Here is an 18,572-nt window from a genome sequence, read left to right as displayed (position 1 = left end):
GCACCCGGCAGGGGTGCGTTTGACAGACAGCCCTTCTGCAGCCTGCCGAGCGCCGTCCCCTTCCTCCCTTCCCGCTGGGCACAGCCGTGCCCGGCACGGGGAACCTCCCGCCAGCCGGGCTCCCGCGGGCTCTGCCCTCCTCCTCCTCCTCCTCCTCAGCGGCAGCCTTCGCGCTTCGCCCGCCCGTGCCACCTGAGCAGGAGGCAGTGCCATCGCTCCTCGCCTTTAACTGCTTTGGATGCTCCCTGCTCTCCCTGCCGCTGCCGAGAGCGTCTGCGGAGCGTGAGGAAAAGTGCCGGCGGAGGGAGCGCATAGCAACAGGGCTCCGGGATGAAGAAGATTCGGCAGCAGCATCTCCGCAAGGTGAGAGCCGGCCATGCCGCGGCAGCGGGAGACGCGGTGGCCGGGGGGGCACGCGTGCCCGTCACAACACCGGGATGCCGGGTCTGATCCGGGACCCCGTCCCCCTGCCCATTCCCGCCATCTGCTCCCTCTGTGCCGAGCCGGGAGACTTCTCCTTTGCCAAGATTGCAGGTGGGCAAAGTGTGGGGCTGACGTGCCAGCTGAAGCGGGGATCGGGCCCCACTTCTGGGGACGGGTGAGGGCCCTTTTGCCACCACCTCTGGCCGATGAGCAAGCTGGTGAGGCCGGAGGCGCCGCGCCGTCCCCGCTGGTGCTGCGAGGATGCTCCTGCCTTCCTCGCTGCGTGCAGGTGCTCCCGGCAGGATGATTCATGTTGTGTCTGGCCGGGCAGACGGGGGTGGCAGGTGGGTGCAGAGCCGTCTTGCTGCCATGCGGGTACCCGGCATGCTGGGGGCGATGGGGGACACCGCTCCTGCCCAGCGCCCTGGGGGAGGACAGCGGGTTCCAGCACAGCTCATCCATTTTCCAGGTCAGTCCCCAGTCCCCGGCTCACTCCCGGCCTCCCCTTGCCCAGCCTTTCCCATGCATCTCATCCTGCATCCCCTGGGCCCTTCCTCATCCCTTACAAAAGTCACCATGGGGCAGCAGCACAAGGTGGCTTGCAGGGGACATCACTGCCACAGGAGCAAGCACAGGAAGGTGTCCAGGACTTTCCTACCCACTCCTGGGATTTCTTCCTGGCTGTGGGACTTAAAGGGCTACAGGTGTTCCTGGCTTCTCCCTCAGGAGGCTTGGAGGCTGAGAAATCCCATCTGCAGCCTCTGCCTTTTCCACCCCTGCTGTGGTCTCTCTGCTGGGCACCCTCCACATGTTCTTTCCCTCTTGTGCTCTCTGGATTCCCATCACTCATGCTGGGGACTGATCCCCATGCACCCAGCCCATGTGGACCCACTCGTGGCAATACATCCATGGATATTGAATACCATGTAGAAAAACTCAGCATGGTCCAGACGCTGCCAGGAAATTCCCAGGATTTGGGGCAGGATGTGCGAAGCCTGGCCTATTGAGACCCTGCAGATACCTGATGGCTCCAGTAGCCTCAGGGCTTTCTACATTCCTCCTGGGGCTCTTTGGATGCATCATCTACTTCTTCCCTACAAATCGCTTTTGCAGATGACTCTGTGACTGCCACATCCATTAAAAGTTGTCTCTGTCCCTTCCACATGCTCGTGGAGATACTTGAAATAATTTCCCCGCTGCCAGTGATACTGCTCAACATTTCTTCAGGAATTCTTTTAATCCCTGAGCAGATCAGCTTGAATGAGAAGCAGATGTCTCCAGGGTTATTTTTCCCCCTTCCCAATGCTGCCTGGGGCCCTAATGTCCTGCTTTACCCCTAAAAAAACACTTGCTGAGGCCACGCAGGCCTGTCTGTCCCCAGTGCCTCAGGGTAGATGTCTCCGACTTGGAGCTCCGGGTGGCACCGGCCCTCATCCCCATGTCCTCCTTCCCCCGGGCATTCCATCCGCTTTCCATCCGCGAGCTGGGAGATTTTTGCCTCATCACCAGGCATGTTTTTGACATATGGAAATTCCTCTCTAATAGGGAGGAAGGAATTTCTCAGGCTCAAAGGATTTCGTGCATGCGCTTCCCTGACAGCATTTCTGCGAGAGACAAGAGGATGTTTTCGGTTGTTGGCTCATCTGGTGTGGGTTTTGGGCTAGGAATGGGCTAAGTTGTGCAGTTCATTGCTCCCCTTCACCCCAGCACGTCCCTGTGAGCCGCTGTGCTTCCCCACAAACCCTGCCCTCTCCTTCCCCTGGATCCTCCACAGTATTTTTGGATGAAAAGCTACTGCTTTTTGCAGTTGTGTGGCAAACTCACTCGTGCATGCTCCCCGGGGCTCGAGACATCTGTGTAACAAGTTTGTTCCAGCCTCAGCACTCTCCTGCCTGTCACTTTGGCTCCGGAAGCTCTCGCTCCCTCTCCTGGCACATGCTGCGATCCCAAGCTGGGGTCTTCATTTGAGATCCTCTGATGTGCATCGCTTCCTAATCACTGGAATGTGTTTTTTTCAGTTTTTCTTAAAGAGATTAACGAGCAATTCAGACTAATCTGAAGTGACTCACTGGGTGCAGACACACTGTGTTCGCACGCGGCGCGGATCTGCAAGGGGAAATCTGGCTCAGCATGGCATTTCTCCCGACTCAAACACTGCAGTTCATGGCACAAAACGAGGACCAAATAACTCCCCAATGCCAGCCAGCATTTCATCAAAATGAGATGAAAAAGTAACTTTAATCTGGCTGCCTTCCCGCTGGTGCTGCTCTGCGCCAGCTGAATTTTGCAAAGGTTTAAGGGAATCAGCTCACCCATAATAATTAGCATAGAGCAATTTCCTTGTGGAATGAGCTCTTATCTTGCCAGGGACTAAAGTGCTTCTTCTTCTCCGTGACCTTTGCTTTGCTGTCTTCTTGGGGCGCATCTCCTGGTGAATAATGGAGAGCGATGCCGCTTCAAAGAGCATCTTGTTGCCAAGGGAGCTGCTAGTCCCCGTCTGTTTGTAGGAGCGAGATGGGAGCCTGTCTCCAAAGACGGCAGCTCGCTGTGGGAGCCACTGAAGGGACATTGCACTTCAGCCTTTGCCGAAGGACAAAATGGGGGTTGTGGCAAACACAGCAAGGACCTTTGAGGTTCAAAAAGGGATTGAAGTGGAGCCAGGGGTTGAGAGTTCCAAGAACTGGGAGCAAAGAAGGGTGAAACTTCCTGCTCTCTAGGACAAAATAGAGTGTGAAATGCTTAATATTCCCTTTTGAAGTTCATTTTAGCTCGGACAAGCTGATTTGCAAGGTCCCCGATGTGGTGCAGCAAAGATGAGGCTTAGGCAGCTGCGGATGCTGCAGCCACCAGGTCTTTTCCCCATGGGAGCTTCTCCCATCCTGCGGGGATGGAGCGGTGCTGCTTGGGGATGCCACATGGCTGGGCAGTCCCTGCTTTGCCCTGAGGTCCCAAAGCCATCACCAGGTTGGCGATGAGCAGCTGTGTCCCTGCACCTTTGAAGTGGACAAATGGTGCCAGGTTGTGGTTTCGTGGCTGAGGTGATGGTGTCATGGTTTGGAGATGGTTTCTTACTTCTCTTTTTGCTGCTTCTGTGTGGTTTTCAGGCTGCAGCCAACACGGGGTCACCTGGATTTAATCAGGTCCTGCTGCTCCACCAATGGCCTCTTGCAGCTATTGGATTGAGCCATATTTGCAGGGATGAGCTGGGAGGATTTTAATGATGTACCAGCTGCTTCATTCACCACATGTTATTCATATGTGAGACCAACCCGGAAAATGGGAGCCCTGTGGGCACTGTGAGGGGCTGCAGATCTGTTCCTGCAGGAGAGGGCTGGGCATCAGAGGAGCCTCAAGGCCAAATGGTGGCATCTCTGGGTGGTCCTGTCCCTACGGGCAGGGACCTGGTGAGCACAGGGAGCAGCAGATGAAGCTTCCAGGATGGACGTTGCCAAGCGATCAGTCTATCGCCCCTGAGCACAGCTTGGCAAGAGTCAAATCCCACACGCGTGCTGAGGTCATTTGCTGTCATGGCCACGTTGGGGAGGGATTACTGAAGAGGAGAGCTGTGCTGAGCAAGACAGGAAGGCTGCGAGGCAGCAAATGTGCTTTATAGAAATGATACGTCATCTGGGCCACGTTTCTATTTTTCAGCCTGTACTTCTGAAGCTTTTCTTTTGGTCTGTGCCTTCTGATGGTGGCATCCCACAGGGACAGGCTTTTAGCTGTGGCTTCTGCCATGGACCTTGTTTTTTAGTGAAACGTTTTTATTTCCACGCCGAGCGTTTAAGATTGGCTTTGGGAAGGGCTCCACGCTGCTCGCCCAGCCCCACGAGTCCTTTCCAAGGGGCTGGTTTGCTGCCACACAGGGTGCAGGTCGGCCACCTAGAGAATGGCTCTGTGTCTCCATGGGAGTTTGGAAGCAGAGCATCCCAAGTGCAATGGAAGTGGAAGCAATGGCAAGGGTGGTGGGATAGGGATGCGGGCAAGGAGATAGGGATGCAACAGGGCTGGCCAGGGAAGCACTTCAGCACCCAGTGGGGACCCACTGTTTGCTCTGGCCTCTCCTTCCATCCTCCCACCGCAAACCTCCACCCTCAGCCGTGTCCCATGGGCTCTTTTCCTAAAATTGCACAAACTCGGAGTCAAGCAGAGGGTGGATTTTTCTTCCTGACAGTCCAGGAAGAGGCAGGGTGGGGGCTCCCCAGCTGGGGATCTTTCCCAGCACTGTGCTGGCAGGGCTCCCGCTGCTTCCCGATGGATGCCTCCAGCAGCTGGATCCGATGCACTCGTGGGCAGGGAGCAGGGCAGGATGCTAGTCCAGCCTACTTTGCTGCTGGTCTCACTTTGAGGGGTCTCTGCACTGGGATCCCATCTGGGAGCTGCTGTCTGAGGCTTTCAGTACTGGTGCTGCGTGTGGGATGGGAGGCAGTGGGAATCGCTTCCCTCACAGCCAGGAGCAGGTCGCCAGGGGAGGTGGATGGACAGAAGATCCTGCTGCAGATGTGTGCACAGATGGGAATGCTGAGGAGCCCTCCTGGTGCATCGCCCCATCCCAAATGTATGGCAGGACTTCCACCTCCCTCTAGCAGATCCGGAGGGGAAGGGAAGGGTTAATCCCTTGCCTGCCAAAGAGCTGCCTGAGCCTCGCTGATCCGGGGCAGGTCAGGAAAGCGTGGACGGGAGCTTGCTCCATGGGGACCACTGGGAGCACATTACTAACGCCCCACATGACAGGATTTTGGCAGCCAGAAAAGTGTGAAAGACACACACAACATTTAATGGTTGTCGAGCGCCTTACAAAGCAGGGGTGCACGGATGCTGTGGGCACCATGTTCCCCTCCGCTCCTGGGATGGCACTTCCTCATTTCCCTGTTTTGCAGGAAACGAGAAAAGATAGATGACTGTGGCCCTGAGAAGCTATTTCCTGGGAAAATGGGGCTACAAGATCAGTTGTGTCCTCTCGAGGGGATCCTGGGTCATCCTGCGTTTCCCGGGGGAGCTCTGTCCATGCGTCATCGTGTTTATCCTCCTTCCTCACTCAACAGCAGGACAGGACATGGATCTGCTTCGAATTATAACTAAAGGCCCCTTGGGGAGCGCGGGTTGGTGGTGCACAGGGAGCTGCCTGTGCAGGGGCTCCCTAGGGCACAGACGTCAATGCTATGACTTGGGGGTCACAGGTTCAACCCTCAAATCTCAGCACTGCTTCCCTGATGCCTGCTGTCCGGGTGTCCCAACCCCTTCCCTCTCTTTTCTTCTTTCCTCCCTTCTATCTCTTCCCTCGTTCCTGGCCTGTTGCTGTTGCTCTGCTCTCTCACTCAGCCTGTAACACCAGACCTCTTGGTGAGCCCGAGCAGTCAGGATGGGGACCTGGGCTCAGCCGATCCCGAGGACAGAGGGACCTGGACAGGGCGCCTGGATTTCCTCCTGTCCTGCATCGGGTACTGCGTGGGCCTTGGAAATGTCTGGAGATTCCCGTACAGGGCGTACACCAATGGAGGAGGTAGGTCTGTCCCTCACTGAGTTGGGCTGGTGGGGCTTAGGTCCACCTAGATACTCCATCTCTTTCTTGGGCCTAGGAAAAGGCATTTCTTGTTGTGGGATGAAGTGCAGTAGGAACCTGGAAGGCCTCCTGTCTGTCCTCCTATACTCCCCAAGCTTGCTGTAAGATGTTATCCCGCCTACCAACTTGGTAGCCATGTGTGGAAGGGACTCCCGAGCACATCTCTGCACTCATGGCCTTGGTGAGAACCCCAGGGCCTGGCCTTATACTCAACTGATTCCTACCCTTTATCTTGGGTCCTGCGCTTGGGAGCTTCGTAACTGGGCATCCCTCTTGGCTTCCAAGCGTGCCTTGGCCTGCTGTCCTCCAGGACTCAGCAGGAGCTCATGAGTGCTTCTCAAGTACCAAGGGATGAGTATGAGCCTTTAGCAATGCTGGATTCAACAGTGATGGAGCAAGGTGACCCCTTTGTTGGTCTGTTTCCAGTGCAACAGTTTTTCACATGCAATAGTAACTGGAAAATTTGTCAGGATGTTCGCAAGAGATTCAAGGAAAAAGAGTGTACGAGCATGTGCAAAAGCATGGTAACACGTGAATCACCCTCCCTTCTTCCTGCATCAACCACACGTTCTCCTCCAGGAGCTCAACAGCCTCCCAGCACGCTCTTGGGATGCAGAGGCCAGGGCTGCTGAAGGCGTCCAGGGCTGCGTGCTCCCAGTTGAGTCACTGCTTCCTGCTGTGATAACGTGATGGAGGGGCTGTTTCTGCATATGGGCTGCAAAATTGTGCTTCTGGCTGCTCACTAGGATGGAGCTGGAAGCTCTTGCAAGTGCAGAGTAGACCCCTGAGGTCCTAAGCATGTGCTAGCAGCAGTGACAACAGGGTCCCAGGTGAAATATGGGCTGTTAACTGCACACGGAGGACCTGGTGGGACTCCATCTCGTGATGGATGGGAATGTCCACAGGGCCCATAGAGATAATGGGACAGTGTCAGTCCTCACCAGCATTACAATGATCTTCTGGCCCTTACTACCTTTCAGGTTTTGGTGCAAAATATTCTATATTCCTCAGGCCCTCAGATGTGGGATGAATTCTATTCCCTCATATATAGGTTTCAAGTGCTCAATCTGTGTTAATTTCTGGGGGGTGTTGCTTCTTGCAGGTGCTTTCCTGGTTCCCTACTTCATCATGCTGGCCATCTGCGGGATTCCCATCTTCTTCATGGAGCTGTCGCTTGGGCAATTCTCCAGCCTGGGGCCACTTGCTGTCTGGAAGATAAGCCCACTCTTTAAAGGTGCATGACTGAAAGCCAAGTCCTCTTCAGAGCCTCTTGATGAGGACGTAGATGTACAATGTCATTCTGTGATCTTCAAGCTCTTGTTAAAACCAAAGGTTAAATCTTGGGGGAAGGTGGAGCAGGATGGTCAATAGCTGCAAGATATGATGTAAGATCTACCAGCCTTCAAAGGCTCTGGACATGACGATCAATTCCAGAAATTATATGAAAACCATTCAATCAAATATAGGGTCCAAAATATAGCATATATAACCAACGTAATATAATGGATAATAATGTAAAGCAATGGCTGTTAGAAACAAAGGTAAGAATTAAAGGAAGGTCAGATCAAATATGTTTACTCTCAGTGCGGAGCTGGAGTAAAATCATCTGTCTGATTCGATAGTTCATCAATTCTTATGCAGTCAGAGATGGCATGTGCAGGACTGGCTGTCCAGATGGCATAACTGCAATAAAGGCTTCCATCCAGACAGATGAATCTCCAAGTTGGAGCTGGTTAACTATCCGGGTGCCAAAATCTGATATTTGACCCTGCCTTGGGATGTGCTCTGTTCTGGAGAGATGGCTCACCCCTTCTTTATCCTCTCCTTCCTCCAGGTGTTGGCATGGGCACGATCCTCATCGTCTCCCTGGTGGCCATTTACTACAATATGATCATTGCTTACGTTCTCTTCTACCTCTTTGCATCCCTAACAAGTGACTTGCCCTGGCAGCACTGTGGCAACTGGTGGAACACTGACCTGTGCTTGGACCATCACGTCATCAAGGCAGGAAATGCCTCCTTCCCTGTCAATATCTCCAACACTGTCAGCCCCAGCGAGGAGTACTGGAGGTAGAGCGGTTGGCCTGACCATGGCCTTGGGGTGGGTGTCCCCCTGGGGACCAAGATGGGATGGGTCTGGAGGTGATAGGGCTGTGCATCTCATGGGCATGCATGGGTGCGATCTTGTTGTGTGGATGTGTGTGGTATCTCAGCTTCATGTGTGGGATCACACAAGTTGGCTGGCTCCATGTTCTCCTGTGGACCGATCTGCCTTGGGTAGCTCAATGCCAAGGGGTTTTGCAGAGGCCACCCCTTGTCTTTGCACAGCTGCACGGCAGGAGACTTGTGCTGCAGTGGTGCCTCTTTGGCAGAGAATGAGGGATCAAGAGCCCCTGGATGTCGGGTGCAGATGGGAGATGTTCAGCTATGCTGAAGTCTTGGAGGAGGTGAAAACTTTTGATCTAACATGGCTTTTCTGGCTTGGAGATATGTTAGACAGAAATGCATCCTGTGTCTGGACCAGACAGGATTTTACTCTTGACCATCAGTCTTTTCCCTGCAGGGCCATTAATGCGTGGTGGAGAAATCACACCAACTGCTCCTCTTCCCCTGGCAAAGAGCTGCCGGCTCCCTGTTGCTATCTCATTGCTTTTTAATGTATTTTTCTGACATGGTTACTTTATGCAGCAGAGAAATTGCTAAGTTCAGAGAAGGTCGCTGGAAGATGTGATGTGTCCAGTGTGCTGAGGGAGGATGACCATGGGTCCTCACTAGAGCTTCTCTTTTTGCCCTAGTCGGTATGTTCTGCACATCCAAGGGAGCTCTGGAATCGGGGATCCTGGGAGGATCCGCTGGAACCTGTGTCTATGCTTACTCCTTTCTTGGACTATTGTCTATCTGTGCATCCTCAAGGGAGTGAAATCCTCTGGCAAGGTAAGGACTGAAGTCGTCAGTCTCTGCCTCTCTGCTTTAAGGGGGATCCACTTGGAAGAACAGTGTGGTCTCTTTGGTGACCAATGCCAACAACCTCTGTGCTCCCAGGAAATGCCAGTGAGGAAAATAAGTAATGTTTCCTGGATGCAGACTACTTACGGAATGACTTGCATGTGCAGTCAGTGGTGGTGTTGATGCCCATAGCCTTGCTGCATCACCAGGACACTGCTGCTGCAGGACACCACTCTGCAAGGCGGCTTTCAGTCCTGGGGATGGGGTGCTGAGGGGGTGAACATGCCCAGGTCTCACTCCTGGCTCTCCAGCGGCCTCTGTTCTCCTGCAGGTTGTGTATTTCACTGCCACCTTCCCTTACCTCATCTTGGTGATGCTGCTTGTCCGTGGCGTGACGTTGGAGGGGGCCTGGAAGGGCATCAAGTTCTATCTCACACCACAGTTTGATCACTTGCTGTCTTCCAAGGTGAGCAGGAGCTGCTCTTCCTTTGGGAGCTTCTCTCCCAGCATGGGAAGATCTCATGGCCCACTGGGGATCTTGTGCAATTTACTTAAAGCACCAGAATTAATCTTGTCGTGCCCTGTGCAGCACAGTGGAGAGCACTCTATGTCCCTGTAGCTGCCTGTCTATTCTGGCACTTGCTTGATCCAAAGCCCTCTTCTTTGGTTGCTCCCATGGCAAATCTCCTTGTTGAGGTTGTGCTACAGCGTGACCTCCGCACCCTGCACATATCCCCTTCCCGAGTGGCACAACCCCGTGCCTCTGTTTCCTGCTTCGGGCACCACGTGCTCTCTGCTCTCCCCGGGCACCTGAGACACGAGCAGAAGAGCCCGGTCCTGGCGAGAGGCCGGGAGACGCCTGGGTGTGATTGGGCTGGACGTGGCCGCTCTGTTTTCCCCAAGCGATCGCGGCAGGCAGAGCAGGGACTTCCCTTGCGTCAGCCGCGTAGGTGACGGCCACCTCCCTGTTTTACAAGGGTGCTTAAGGCCACACTCAGCACGCTCTCACTAAAATGATCTCACTGGCCTTTCCGCTAGCCACGGGAGCCGCTCAGGAAGGTGAGCGCAGTACAAGGGAAGGCAAAGCCACTGCTCCCAGGAAAACTGCTCATTGTGGGCAAACCCAGACCCAAAGACCATAGGCTTTCAGGCTAGAGTGCTCCCATGCTGGAGGGATACATGGGCAGTCACGATGGGGGAATGTTGAGAAGCTTTTTTCATCCCCTCTTCCTTGGGGAAAGATTTCTAAGCCCCTTCTCTCTTCAAATCTGTTTCCTCCCACCAGGTGTGGATTGAGGCAGCCCTGCAGATTTTCTATTCGCTTGGTGTAGGCTTTGGGGGCCTCCTCACCTTTGCCTCATACAATACTTTCCATCAGAATATCTACAGGTGAGAGCCAGGTATTGTCTTGAAAAAAATCAGGAAAAATCTCGGCTGGTAGGTTCAAAACCAGCAGCTGTGCTTGGTGCAGCACGTGGTCACACTGCGGTGAACCTTGCCCGAGCACTGTGCAAATACCATGCAGTTTAGAATCATAGAATCATAGAATTATTGTGGTTGGAAAAGGCCTCCAAGACCATAAAGTCCAACTGCAAACCCTTTAACACCACATGCCTGCTAAACCATGTCCCTAAGTGCCTCATCCACACATTCCTTGGGCACTGCCAGGGATGATAATCCCACCGCTATCTTGGACTGCCTTTTCCAATGCTTCGCTGCTCTTCCCGTGTAGAAGTTCTTCCTAATGTCTAACCTGAACCTCCCCTGGTGCCACTTGCCCTATCGATAGTTTTTTCGGAGAAGAGATCAACCCTTGCCTCACTGCAACTCCCTTTCAGGGAGCTCTAGACTCAGGTTTCCCCTGAGCCTCCTCTTCTCCGGACTAAGTAATCCCAGCTCCCTCAGCCACTCTCTGCTCTGTACTAAGGTCAGGCTCACAGGTAGTTCCCCCTCATCTAGGATCTCCCAGGCTGAGTGGCTTTTTTTGGGCTTAGTTTGCAAAAAAACCCAACCAACCAACCAAAGAAATGAACAAAACAAAACCACAGAATGCCTGGGTTTCCCATCTGGCTGCGGAGAGCAGCAGGGAGTATTCCCTGTGCCGGACTTAGACTTTTTAAACTGCTAATGGAATGAAAGAGACACCAGAAACTGCATGGCTTCTGGAGAGGCCATGGTCCTAATTTCCATCTGCAGGTTCTGCACCTTCAGACATCATCCCAGACTCAAAGAATAATTTCCAAAAATTATGATATTGGAAAAAAAAAAAAAAAAAAAAAAAAAGCACTGTTAGTTAGTTTAGGCATTCAGCTCTGTCATCCATGATTGTAACAGTGCAGATTGTAACAGTGCAGACAGACCTATTTCCAAATCATGACTTGCAGTAGGCACCTGGCATGTGATTGGCAGTAGGTAGTCACCTAGTAGGCTGGTAGAACAAGCAGAGTCTCAAATCACAGCCTTAGAGAATGGAGGATTAGAGTGAGGAGGAGATCAGAGTGGGAGATTAGAGAGAGGAGTTGGGATCGGGAATCAGAGTGAGGGACTGGGATTGGGGAAAATAGAGTGAGAGATTAGAGTGAGGGATTAGAGTGAGGGATTGGGATTGGGATTAGGAGATTAGAGCGAGGGATTGGGATTAGGATTGGGAGATTAGAGTGAGGGATTAGAGCGAGGGATTGGGATTAGGATTAGGAGATTAGANGATTAGAGCGAGGGATTGGGATTAGGATTAGGAGATTAGAGTGAGGGATTAGAGCGAGGGATTGGGATTAGGATTAGGAGAATAGAGTGAGGGATTGGGATTAGGATTAGGAGATTAGAGTGAGGGATTGGGATTAGGATTAGGAGATTAGAGTGAGGGATTGGGGATTAGAGTGAGGGGTTGGGATTAGGAGATTAGAGTGAGGGGTTGGCATTAATACTAGAAGATTAGTGTCAGGGATTGGAGTAAGGGGTTGGCATTAGTATTAGAAGATTAGAGTGAGAAATTGGGGGATTGGCGGGTTTGTGTGATCTCAAGGGAGGCTTGGGACACAGATTAGAGGGAGGAGTTACAGGGAGTTTTCCTAGGTCCCAGGGGAGTTTAGAAGGTGCTGTAGTAGGTTTTAGCAGGGATTAGAAAAAGCTGTAGTAAATCCCAGTGGAGATTAGGAGCTGTAGGAGGTCCTAGTGGAGATTTGAAGGTGCTGTAGTAGGTTTTAGGAGGGATTAGAAGAAACTGTAGTAAGTCCCAGTGGAGATTAGAAGCTGTAGCAGGTTCTTAGAAGGAGCTGTAGTAGGTTTTAGCAGAGATTAGAAGGAGGTGTAGCAGGTATTATTATATGCCACCTTGGATTACTACAATTTTGACTCAAAACGGTGCCTTGCCATTGCCAATCCAGATACAACACGAGTATTTTAGTTTACTAGGTTTTCTTGCATAAGGACTGCTTGCCCAACAAGACAGATGGCTAAAGCCACAGAACAGATTAATTTGCAGACTCTTCATGAAGTCTTCTCAGACTGCGAGTAGATGAGCTGCACTTTGGGGGCTCTCCCTAGAAACAGCAACAGCCCTGGAGATCCAGCTGCCGTAAGGAGCACTGGCTCAGCAGATGCTGCTTTAGCAGTGAGGGAGGATTCCACTTTTCCAAAAATCCAAGGGCAGATTTCATCTTTTCATCGCTGTTTACTCCATGCCAGCAAAAAAAAAGTGTCATAAATGAAAATATTCATATTATAACACAAACGGAAGCCTCGTGGTTTGGTATTTTTTCAGCTACATTATAACCTGCTAGGTCCTCACAGTTAATCTTGCACAGGTTTGAGAGGGATTAGAGGGAGCTGTGGAAGAAAAAATCTCCTAACCATCAAGACACTATCTGGTTCGGAATTATTGGGCCGCAGATGCTGAAGGGTAGAGTCAATCATGTTTGTCCTGTCCCTACCATCTGTTGCAGACCCCTGGCAATGGAGAAGGAGAATTCTTATTAAGTGCTTATTTCAAGAGGAAAAGCAAGCTTCAGAGGAACCCCTCAAAGTGATCCATGTCATTAGATACAGGCTCCTTCTCCCCCATGGAAACTATAAATCGAGAGGCCCAGTAGAAGAACTGTGGCGTCTGGACTGGCAAAGCCACCCTGCACTGCTCTAGGATGGGAAGGAGAGAGCATGTTCAGAGCATCTGCTTTCTCCTCCATAGGGACACCTTCATAGTGACCCTGGGCAATGCCATCACCAGCATCCTGGCTGGATTTGCCATCTTCTCTGTTTTGGGATATATGTCCCAGGAGCTCGGGGTCCCTGTGAATCAAGTGGCAAAAGCAGGTAAGGCCAGACCTTTCTCTATGACCTTTGCTTGGACACACTGTGCCCACTTTACTGGGCTCTCCTCTCTCCCATCCCTTCCGTGCCTGGCGCTGCCATCCCCTTTTCACTCTAGTGTCCGTTCCTTCCCCTAGGACCTGGCCTGGCTTTTGTGGTGTACCCCCAGGCCATGACAATGCTTCCCCTTTCTCCATTCTGGTCCTTCCTGTTCTTCTTCATGCTGTTAACCTTGGGCCTGGACAGCCAGGTAAGGACAGAGCCCGACAAGCCAGCCGCAATGCCCAGGCAGCCTCGGGGGCTCAGGGAACCTTCTTCTCCCTTGTGTGCAGTTTGCCTTTATGGAGACCATTGTTACAGCAGTGACAGATGAATTTCCCTACTACTTGCGACCAAAGAAAGCCTTTTTCTCGGCTGTCATCTGCATTGCCCTCTTCCTGATGGGGCTCATCCTCACGACAGAGGTAAGGGTGTAGGCCTGGATGCTCAGTGGGGACTCACTCACTTCATGGCATGCTTAGGGCAGGGGCTATAGACACACGTTGCATCTTCTTGATGCAAGAGAGATGACCAGTGAGCTTGGTTTACTTGGGGATGTTAGGTCCCAAGGGGAATGACACAGCGTTATCATGTCCCTGCATGATCCCACATGGGGAGCAGGGACTCTTGATGGTGCCCAATCTTCCCCCGAGCCCAGGAAGGGCTGATGGAACACTTCCCTGTGGGCAAGAGGACGTGGCTGGTGGTTTACTGTTCTGAGTCTTCCTGGAGACGTTGGCTGCTGTATTTTGCTTCTGCAGGGTGGGATGTACTGGCTGGTCCTACTGGATGATTACAGCGCTGGCTTTGGTCTCATGGTGGTGGTCATCACTACATGCATCGTGGTGACACGTGTCTATGGTAAGCGGGGGGAAGTCGGTCCCCCCCAGGATGTTGGGAAGAGCAGGCTGCCCGCCTCAGATTGGCAGGGCGACAAAGGAAGAGGTTTAGGAGGACAGATGGGGGAACCAGCAGTATTGCCATGGAAAACTGAACACCTCATCTCCAAGCTCTTGTTTATACCTGACCTTCACTGGATTCCCCTTCCTAGAGATGTCTGGGGCACTGAGCCTGGTTCCTCAAACAGCACTGCCTGGACCATCCCATCCTGCCTCTCTGATGCAGCAGTAGAGATGTTTCTTTGCTGGAGAAAAGGATTCAAACCACAGTTTTCGCTGTGCATGTCCTTGGACAGAGCTGATGTATGGCAGCCTTGTACAGGACTTGGCTATGCTGGAACTATCACAGTTTCTCAGTCCGTGTCTTCTTCCTCCTCCAGGCATTAAGAGGTTCTGCCGAGATATTCACATGATGCTGGGCTTCAAACCAGGGCCCTACTTCAGAGCCTGTTGGATGATCCTGTCCCCAGCAACGATGATGGTAACTGCTTGGTTTGAAGGATTGGGTGCTGCTGTCGTGATGCTGTCTCCTCTGGGACGACCTCCCAGTGTGACAAGCTGCTCACCTGGCATCTTCTCCTGCTTTCTGCAAGGCCCAGGGGATCTTTCTGGTTTTCTTGGGAGTTCCCTATGGGCTCTGTCCGAGGGAAGCTGTAGAGGGGTCTGGAATGACATTGTTTTCCCCCAATCCTGCAGGCTCTGCTGGTCTACAATATCATCAAGTACCAGCCCTCTGAGTACGGCAGCTACCGCTTCCCTGCTTGGGCTGAGGCCTTGGGCATCCTCATGGGACTCTTCTCCTGCCTGATGATTCCCGCTGGCATGGTGTTGGCTGTGCTCCGAGAAGAAGGGACGCTGTGGGAGGTAGGAGTCCCGCTGCTGCTGTGGAGCATGCTGTAAATGCTGGGGGAGAGGATCATGAGCCCCTGCCTGGCCTGCATCCTCCACCAATTCCTGCATCCCCGCTCCTGGAGACGTGCATCCCAGTTCCTCCCTCCTGCCCGGGCAGTGAGAAGCAGCATGTGCCAGGGCATTTCTAGATGGGAAAGACGGGCACTATGTCACAGTGCTTCCCATGGGGAGCCCCATGGATGCTGCCCATTCCGCATGGGCAAAAACAGAGCAAGGAGGGTATCACAGGGTCCCAGCCTGGCCTCCTGGCAGCCTCAGCTGGGAAAAAGGGAGGAGACTTTGGGCTATCTGAGACACGGACAACAGCAGCCAGGGCAGGCAGCTGCGCCGAGCTCCCCGGGCACCACGAGGTCCTGCTCCCGGGCAATGCACCTCCTAGCCTGTCAGGAGCTCTGGCTCTGCAAGCGGGGTGCCCTCCCATCCCATTATGCACTTCCCATCCCCAGGTGTCCTCTGCTGCTCTCCCCAGGCTGCTCCAAGCAGAGACAAGGGAGCTGGTGCCCTCGCCAGGCAGCAGCCTTCCCGGCAGCCGCCTGAGCTGCCCCGGGGCTGGGGACAGCCGCAGTCCCTGGTGGCATTGACACCCACCACGCTGGCTTACCCTGACCTCCTGCTGGAGCGACCCAGCCCTGTGCTGCCGTGCAGCCTGTGCACGGAGCTGTGCACGTCCGAGAGCCTTCCTGCTCCTGCCGGGGACGAGAGGCTCCGCGGTGATAGCGGAGCCACGTTTTGGCCAAGACCATGCAGCGACCTAGGGAAACAGGTCACTATTTCTTTATATATAATAAGGATATTTCCTGCACAAAGAGCCTTGCAATAGCCCCTGCGAGACCACTCCACGCAGTAACACCAGCCGTTTAAGTGGAGCTGCCTTCCCAGTCAGCTTTGAGCCAGACTTTTGGTCTCATCCCATCTTTTCCAGGGGCTCTTTCAGTCCCCAGTGTCTAGCAGAGCAGACCCAGGGGGGTTGAGGGGCCGCTGCCTCAGGGTGACGGTGGAGGAGCAGGGCAGGGGCTGGTGTGACAGCAGGAGCCCCATTCCCCCCACCTCTGCCCTCTGGCAGCGCATCCAGCAAGCCAGCAGGCCCACCATGGACTGGGGCCCATCGCTGGAGGAGAACAGGACTGGCATGTACGTGGCGTCCCTGGCCGGCAGCCAGTCCCCCAAGCCGCTCATGGTGCACATGCGGAAATACGGAGGCATCACCAGCTACGAGAACACGGCCATCGAGGTGGACCGGGAGATGGAGGAGGAGGAGGAGGAGGAATCCATGATGTGAGGGGTCCTGAAGCCCTCCCGAAGCCTCCCTGTGGGGGCTTGTCGCCCCAAAACTTGCACAGGTCGCGCTTGGGCACTTCAGGCTGGCCTGGGGGGCCATGCAGGGGGCAGTCAGGGTTGCCAACCCTACTGGCCTCCTTGCCACCAGCTCCTCACCAGGAGAGGGCTGCTGCTGGGTCTGCCCTTCCTCGAGGTGTTCCTGTTCAGTGTGGTGAGCTGTGTGATGCATCTGTGCAGTCGTGTGATGGTGTCTGGTGCAAGTGTCTGGTTGTCCCCATCCCACCCTCAGGCTCAGCAAGCAGGCAGGAGAGGACCCTGCGCTGCCCTCCCTTTGCAGGGGTGCTAGGGGTGGCGGGAGGCAGCGAGGATGAGGCCCTCTGTGTCTGTCTATCTCTCTGCTAACGCATATTTAACTCCAGGGACCCACAAACATGTATGGGAAAGGACTGTGTTAACATCCTCTGAGGAAGGTGTGCGTCAGGGTGCTCTGCTTAGAGAGGTGCTCCAGGGCAACAAGGGTCGGTCAGTGTCCAGGGACTGACCTAATAAATGAGCAGTGGTTAAAAACAAAACAAAACAAGACAAGAAGTGGAATCTTTAGGAACAGAGCAGTTTGGGCCCTTCCAAGCATGTGGGTCTCCCCGAGACCTTGGCGGGTCAGGGCAGCTCCTCACTGCGTTTTGCAGAGCTGGGCTGTGCTAGAGGGACAGGAATAGAGCAGGTGATGCATTCCCCGTGCACACAGGAGGTCCATTCTCCGCTCTGAGCAGAGCCGAAGGAGGACCTGTGTCCATCCCCCTGGATTTTGGGGCAGCTCAGCCCAAGCCCCATGTTACAGGGAGGTCGTGACTCTGCTGTGTGGAGCCCCATATCTGCGTGTCTGAGCCCATCTCCTGCAGACGCTGCTGTCCTGGAGGATGTGGGGAATGTCCTGGCTGGGGATGTCCGGACCTAAAGCCATTCATCCCCATCATCCCAGTGTTGTGCGCACCCTTCTACCTGTACGTGGTCGATTATCCATTAAAAAGCAGCGTGTAACTCCATGCTATTGGTGAGGTCCTCAATGTGCAAATGTCGTTTCCTGCTTGGGGAGAGGAGCTTGGACACAGTGTGAGAAAAGCACATCAAAGGAGGCTTCCAAGCAGGGGGGACACCCACCCCTGGGGCTTTGACCTGCAATGCTTTTTCCTGGTCCAAAACTGAGCCAAAACACAGGTTAAAAAAGGAAACTGGGGTTTATGCCTTGTCTCTACCTCCATCCTCCTTCCCACACAGCCATTGACCACTTTCCATGTCCCCTCTCTGGCAGCCTTGCACCCACCTTGGCCAGAGGATGGGTGCTGGCGGCTCTTCCAGGGGTCCCCAATCCGGCACCATCTTCCCCCATCCCCTGGCCCCCACGCTGGGAAGCACCTCCGGCCGCTAGCCCCCGGGTTAATCATTAGAGCTGGCCATAAAAGCGTCGCTGATGGAAAGTTCAGGCCGTGGTGCTGGGGAGCGGCGAGGGCCGGCCATAAACATTTATGGCCCCAATGAATCCCTCGCTCTAACCTTGACACTGTTTGCCGAGCGGGAGGCCCCGGAGGTCGCGGCACTGCCCAGCCGCTGCCGTGGGGGCTGCCCCCCGTGGGGAGGCACGTGGGGGTCTGCCGTGGGCGAGAAGCAGAGATGCCTCCGTCTGAGCAAGGGATCTGGCTCAAACACGGTGAGGAAACGCTTCCCGAATGCTGCGTTGATGCTCGAAGGGGCAAATTGCTTTTGCAAGCAGAGCACAGAGCCGGTCCACGTGCCGCCCACGGCTTTGCAGCCCGTCTGCTCCGGCCTCCGCGTGAGTCTGAGCTTGTTTCCTACCCACACGGGGTCCTGGCTGCATTCCCTGCATTCCCCTGGTAATCCCGGGATGCTCTCTGCCGGGCGCTCTGGATGAATGCGAAAGGTGCTGCAGAGCGAGGAGGGCAGGGACTGCAGCTGGGCCATGGATATCACAGGGAATAAGGCTAAGAGGAGTGAAAATAAGGTAAAAAGGTGATGGGAGCATTTGTGCCCCCATCTATGCATGGCTGTGCATGGAGGGATGAAGCCTGATGGCCGCCAGGGACCGGCTCGTGCATTCGAACCCAGCCCCTGGATCGGGCCCAGGGACTTCACTTTGGCCCCTCTGCATCCCTCAGTTCGGCTCCCTTTCCCTCGGCATTCGGGGTTGCTCCT

At 54.1% G+C, this 18,572-nt stretch overlaps 1 protein-coding gene across 1 annotated transcript; it reads left to right on the top strand.

Annotated features, from left to right (window-relative positions):
- The first annotated feature begins 276 nt into the window (after positions 1-276).
- Positions 277-17,253, top strand: SLC6A7 (solute carrier family 6 member 7). Its single transcript, XM_026047585.1, has 14 exons — positions 277-363; positions 5,746-5,926; positions 7,089-7,220; positions 7,821-8,055; positions 8,781-8,919; positions 9,263-9,397; positions 10,217-10,320; positions 13,115-13,239; positions 13,374-13,486; positions 13,569-13,700; positions 14,037-14,136; positions 14,555-14,655; positions 14,871-15,038; positions 16,150-17,253. The coding sequence occupies exons 1-14, from the start codon at positions 331-333 to the stop codon at positions 16,363-16,365; spliced, it is 1,914 nt and encodes a 637-aa protein (XP_025903370.1). The 5' UTR covers positions 277-330; the 3' UTR covers positions 16,366-17,253.
- Positions 17,254-18,572: the final 1,319 nt, after the last annotated feature.

This window comes from Nothoprocta perdicaria, unplaced genomic scaffold, assembly GCF_003342845.1.
Source record: "Nothoprocta perdicaria isolate Ctin4 unplaced genomic scaffold, notPer1 scaffold_5, whole genome shotgun sequence".
NCBI classification, from domain to species: Eukaryota; Metazoa; Chordata; class Aves; order Tinamiformes; family Tinamidae; genus Nothoprocta; species Nothoprocta perdicaria.
This window is presented reverse-complemented; position numbering and strand designations above follow the sequence as displayed.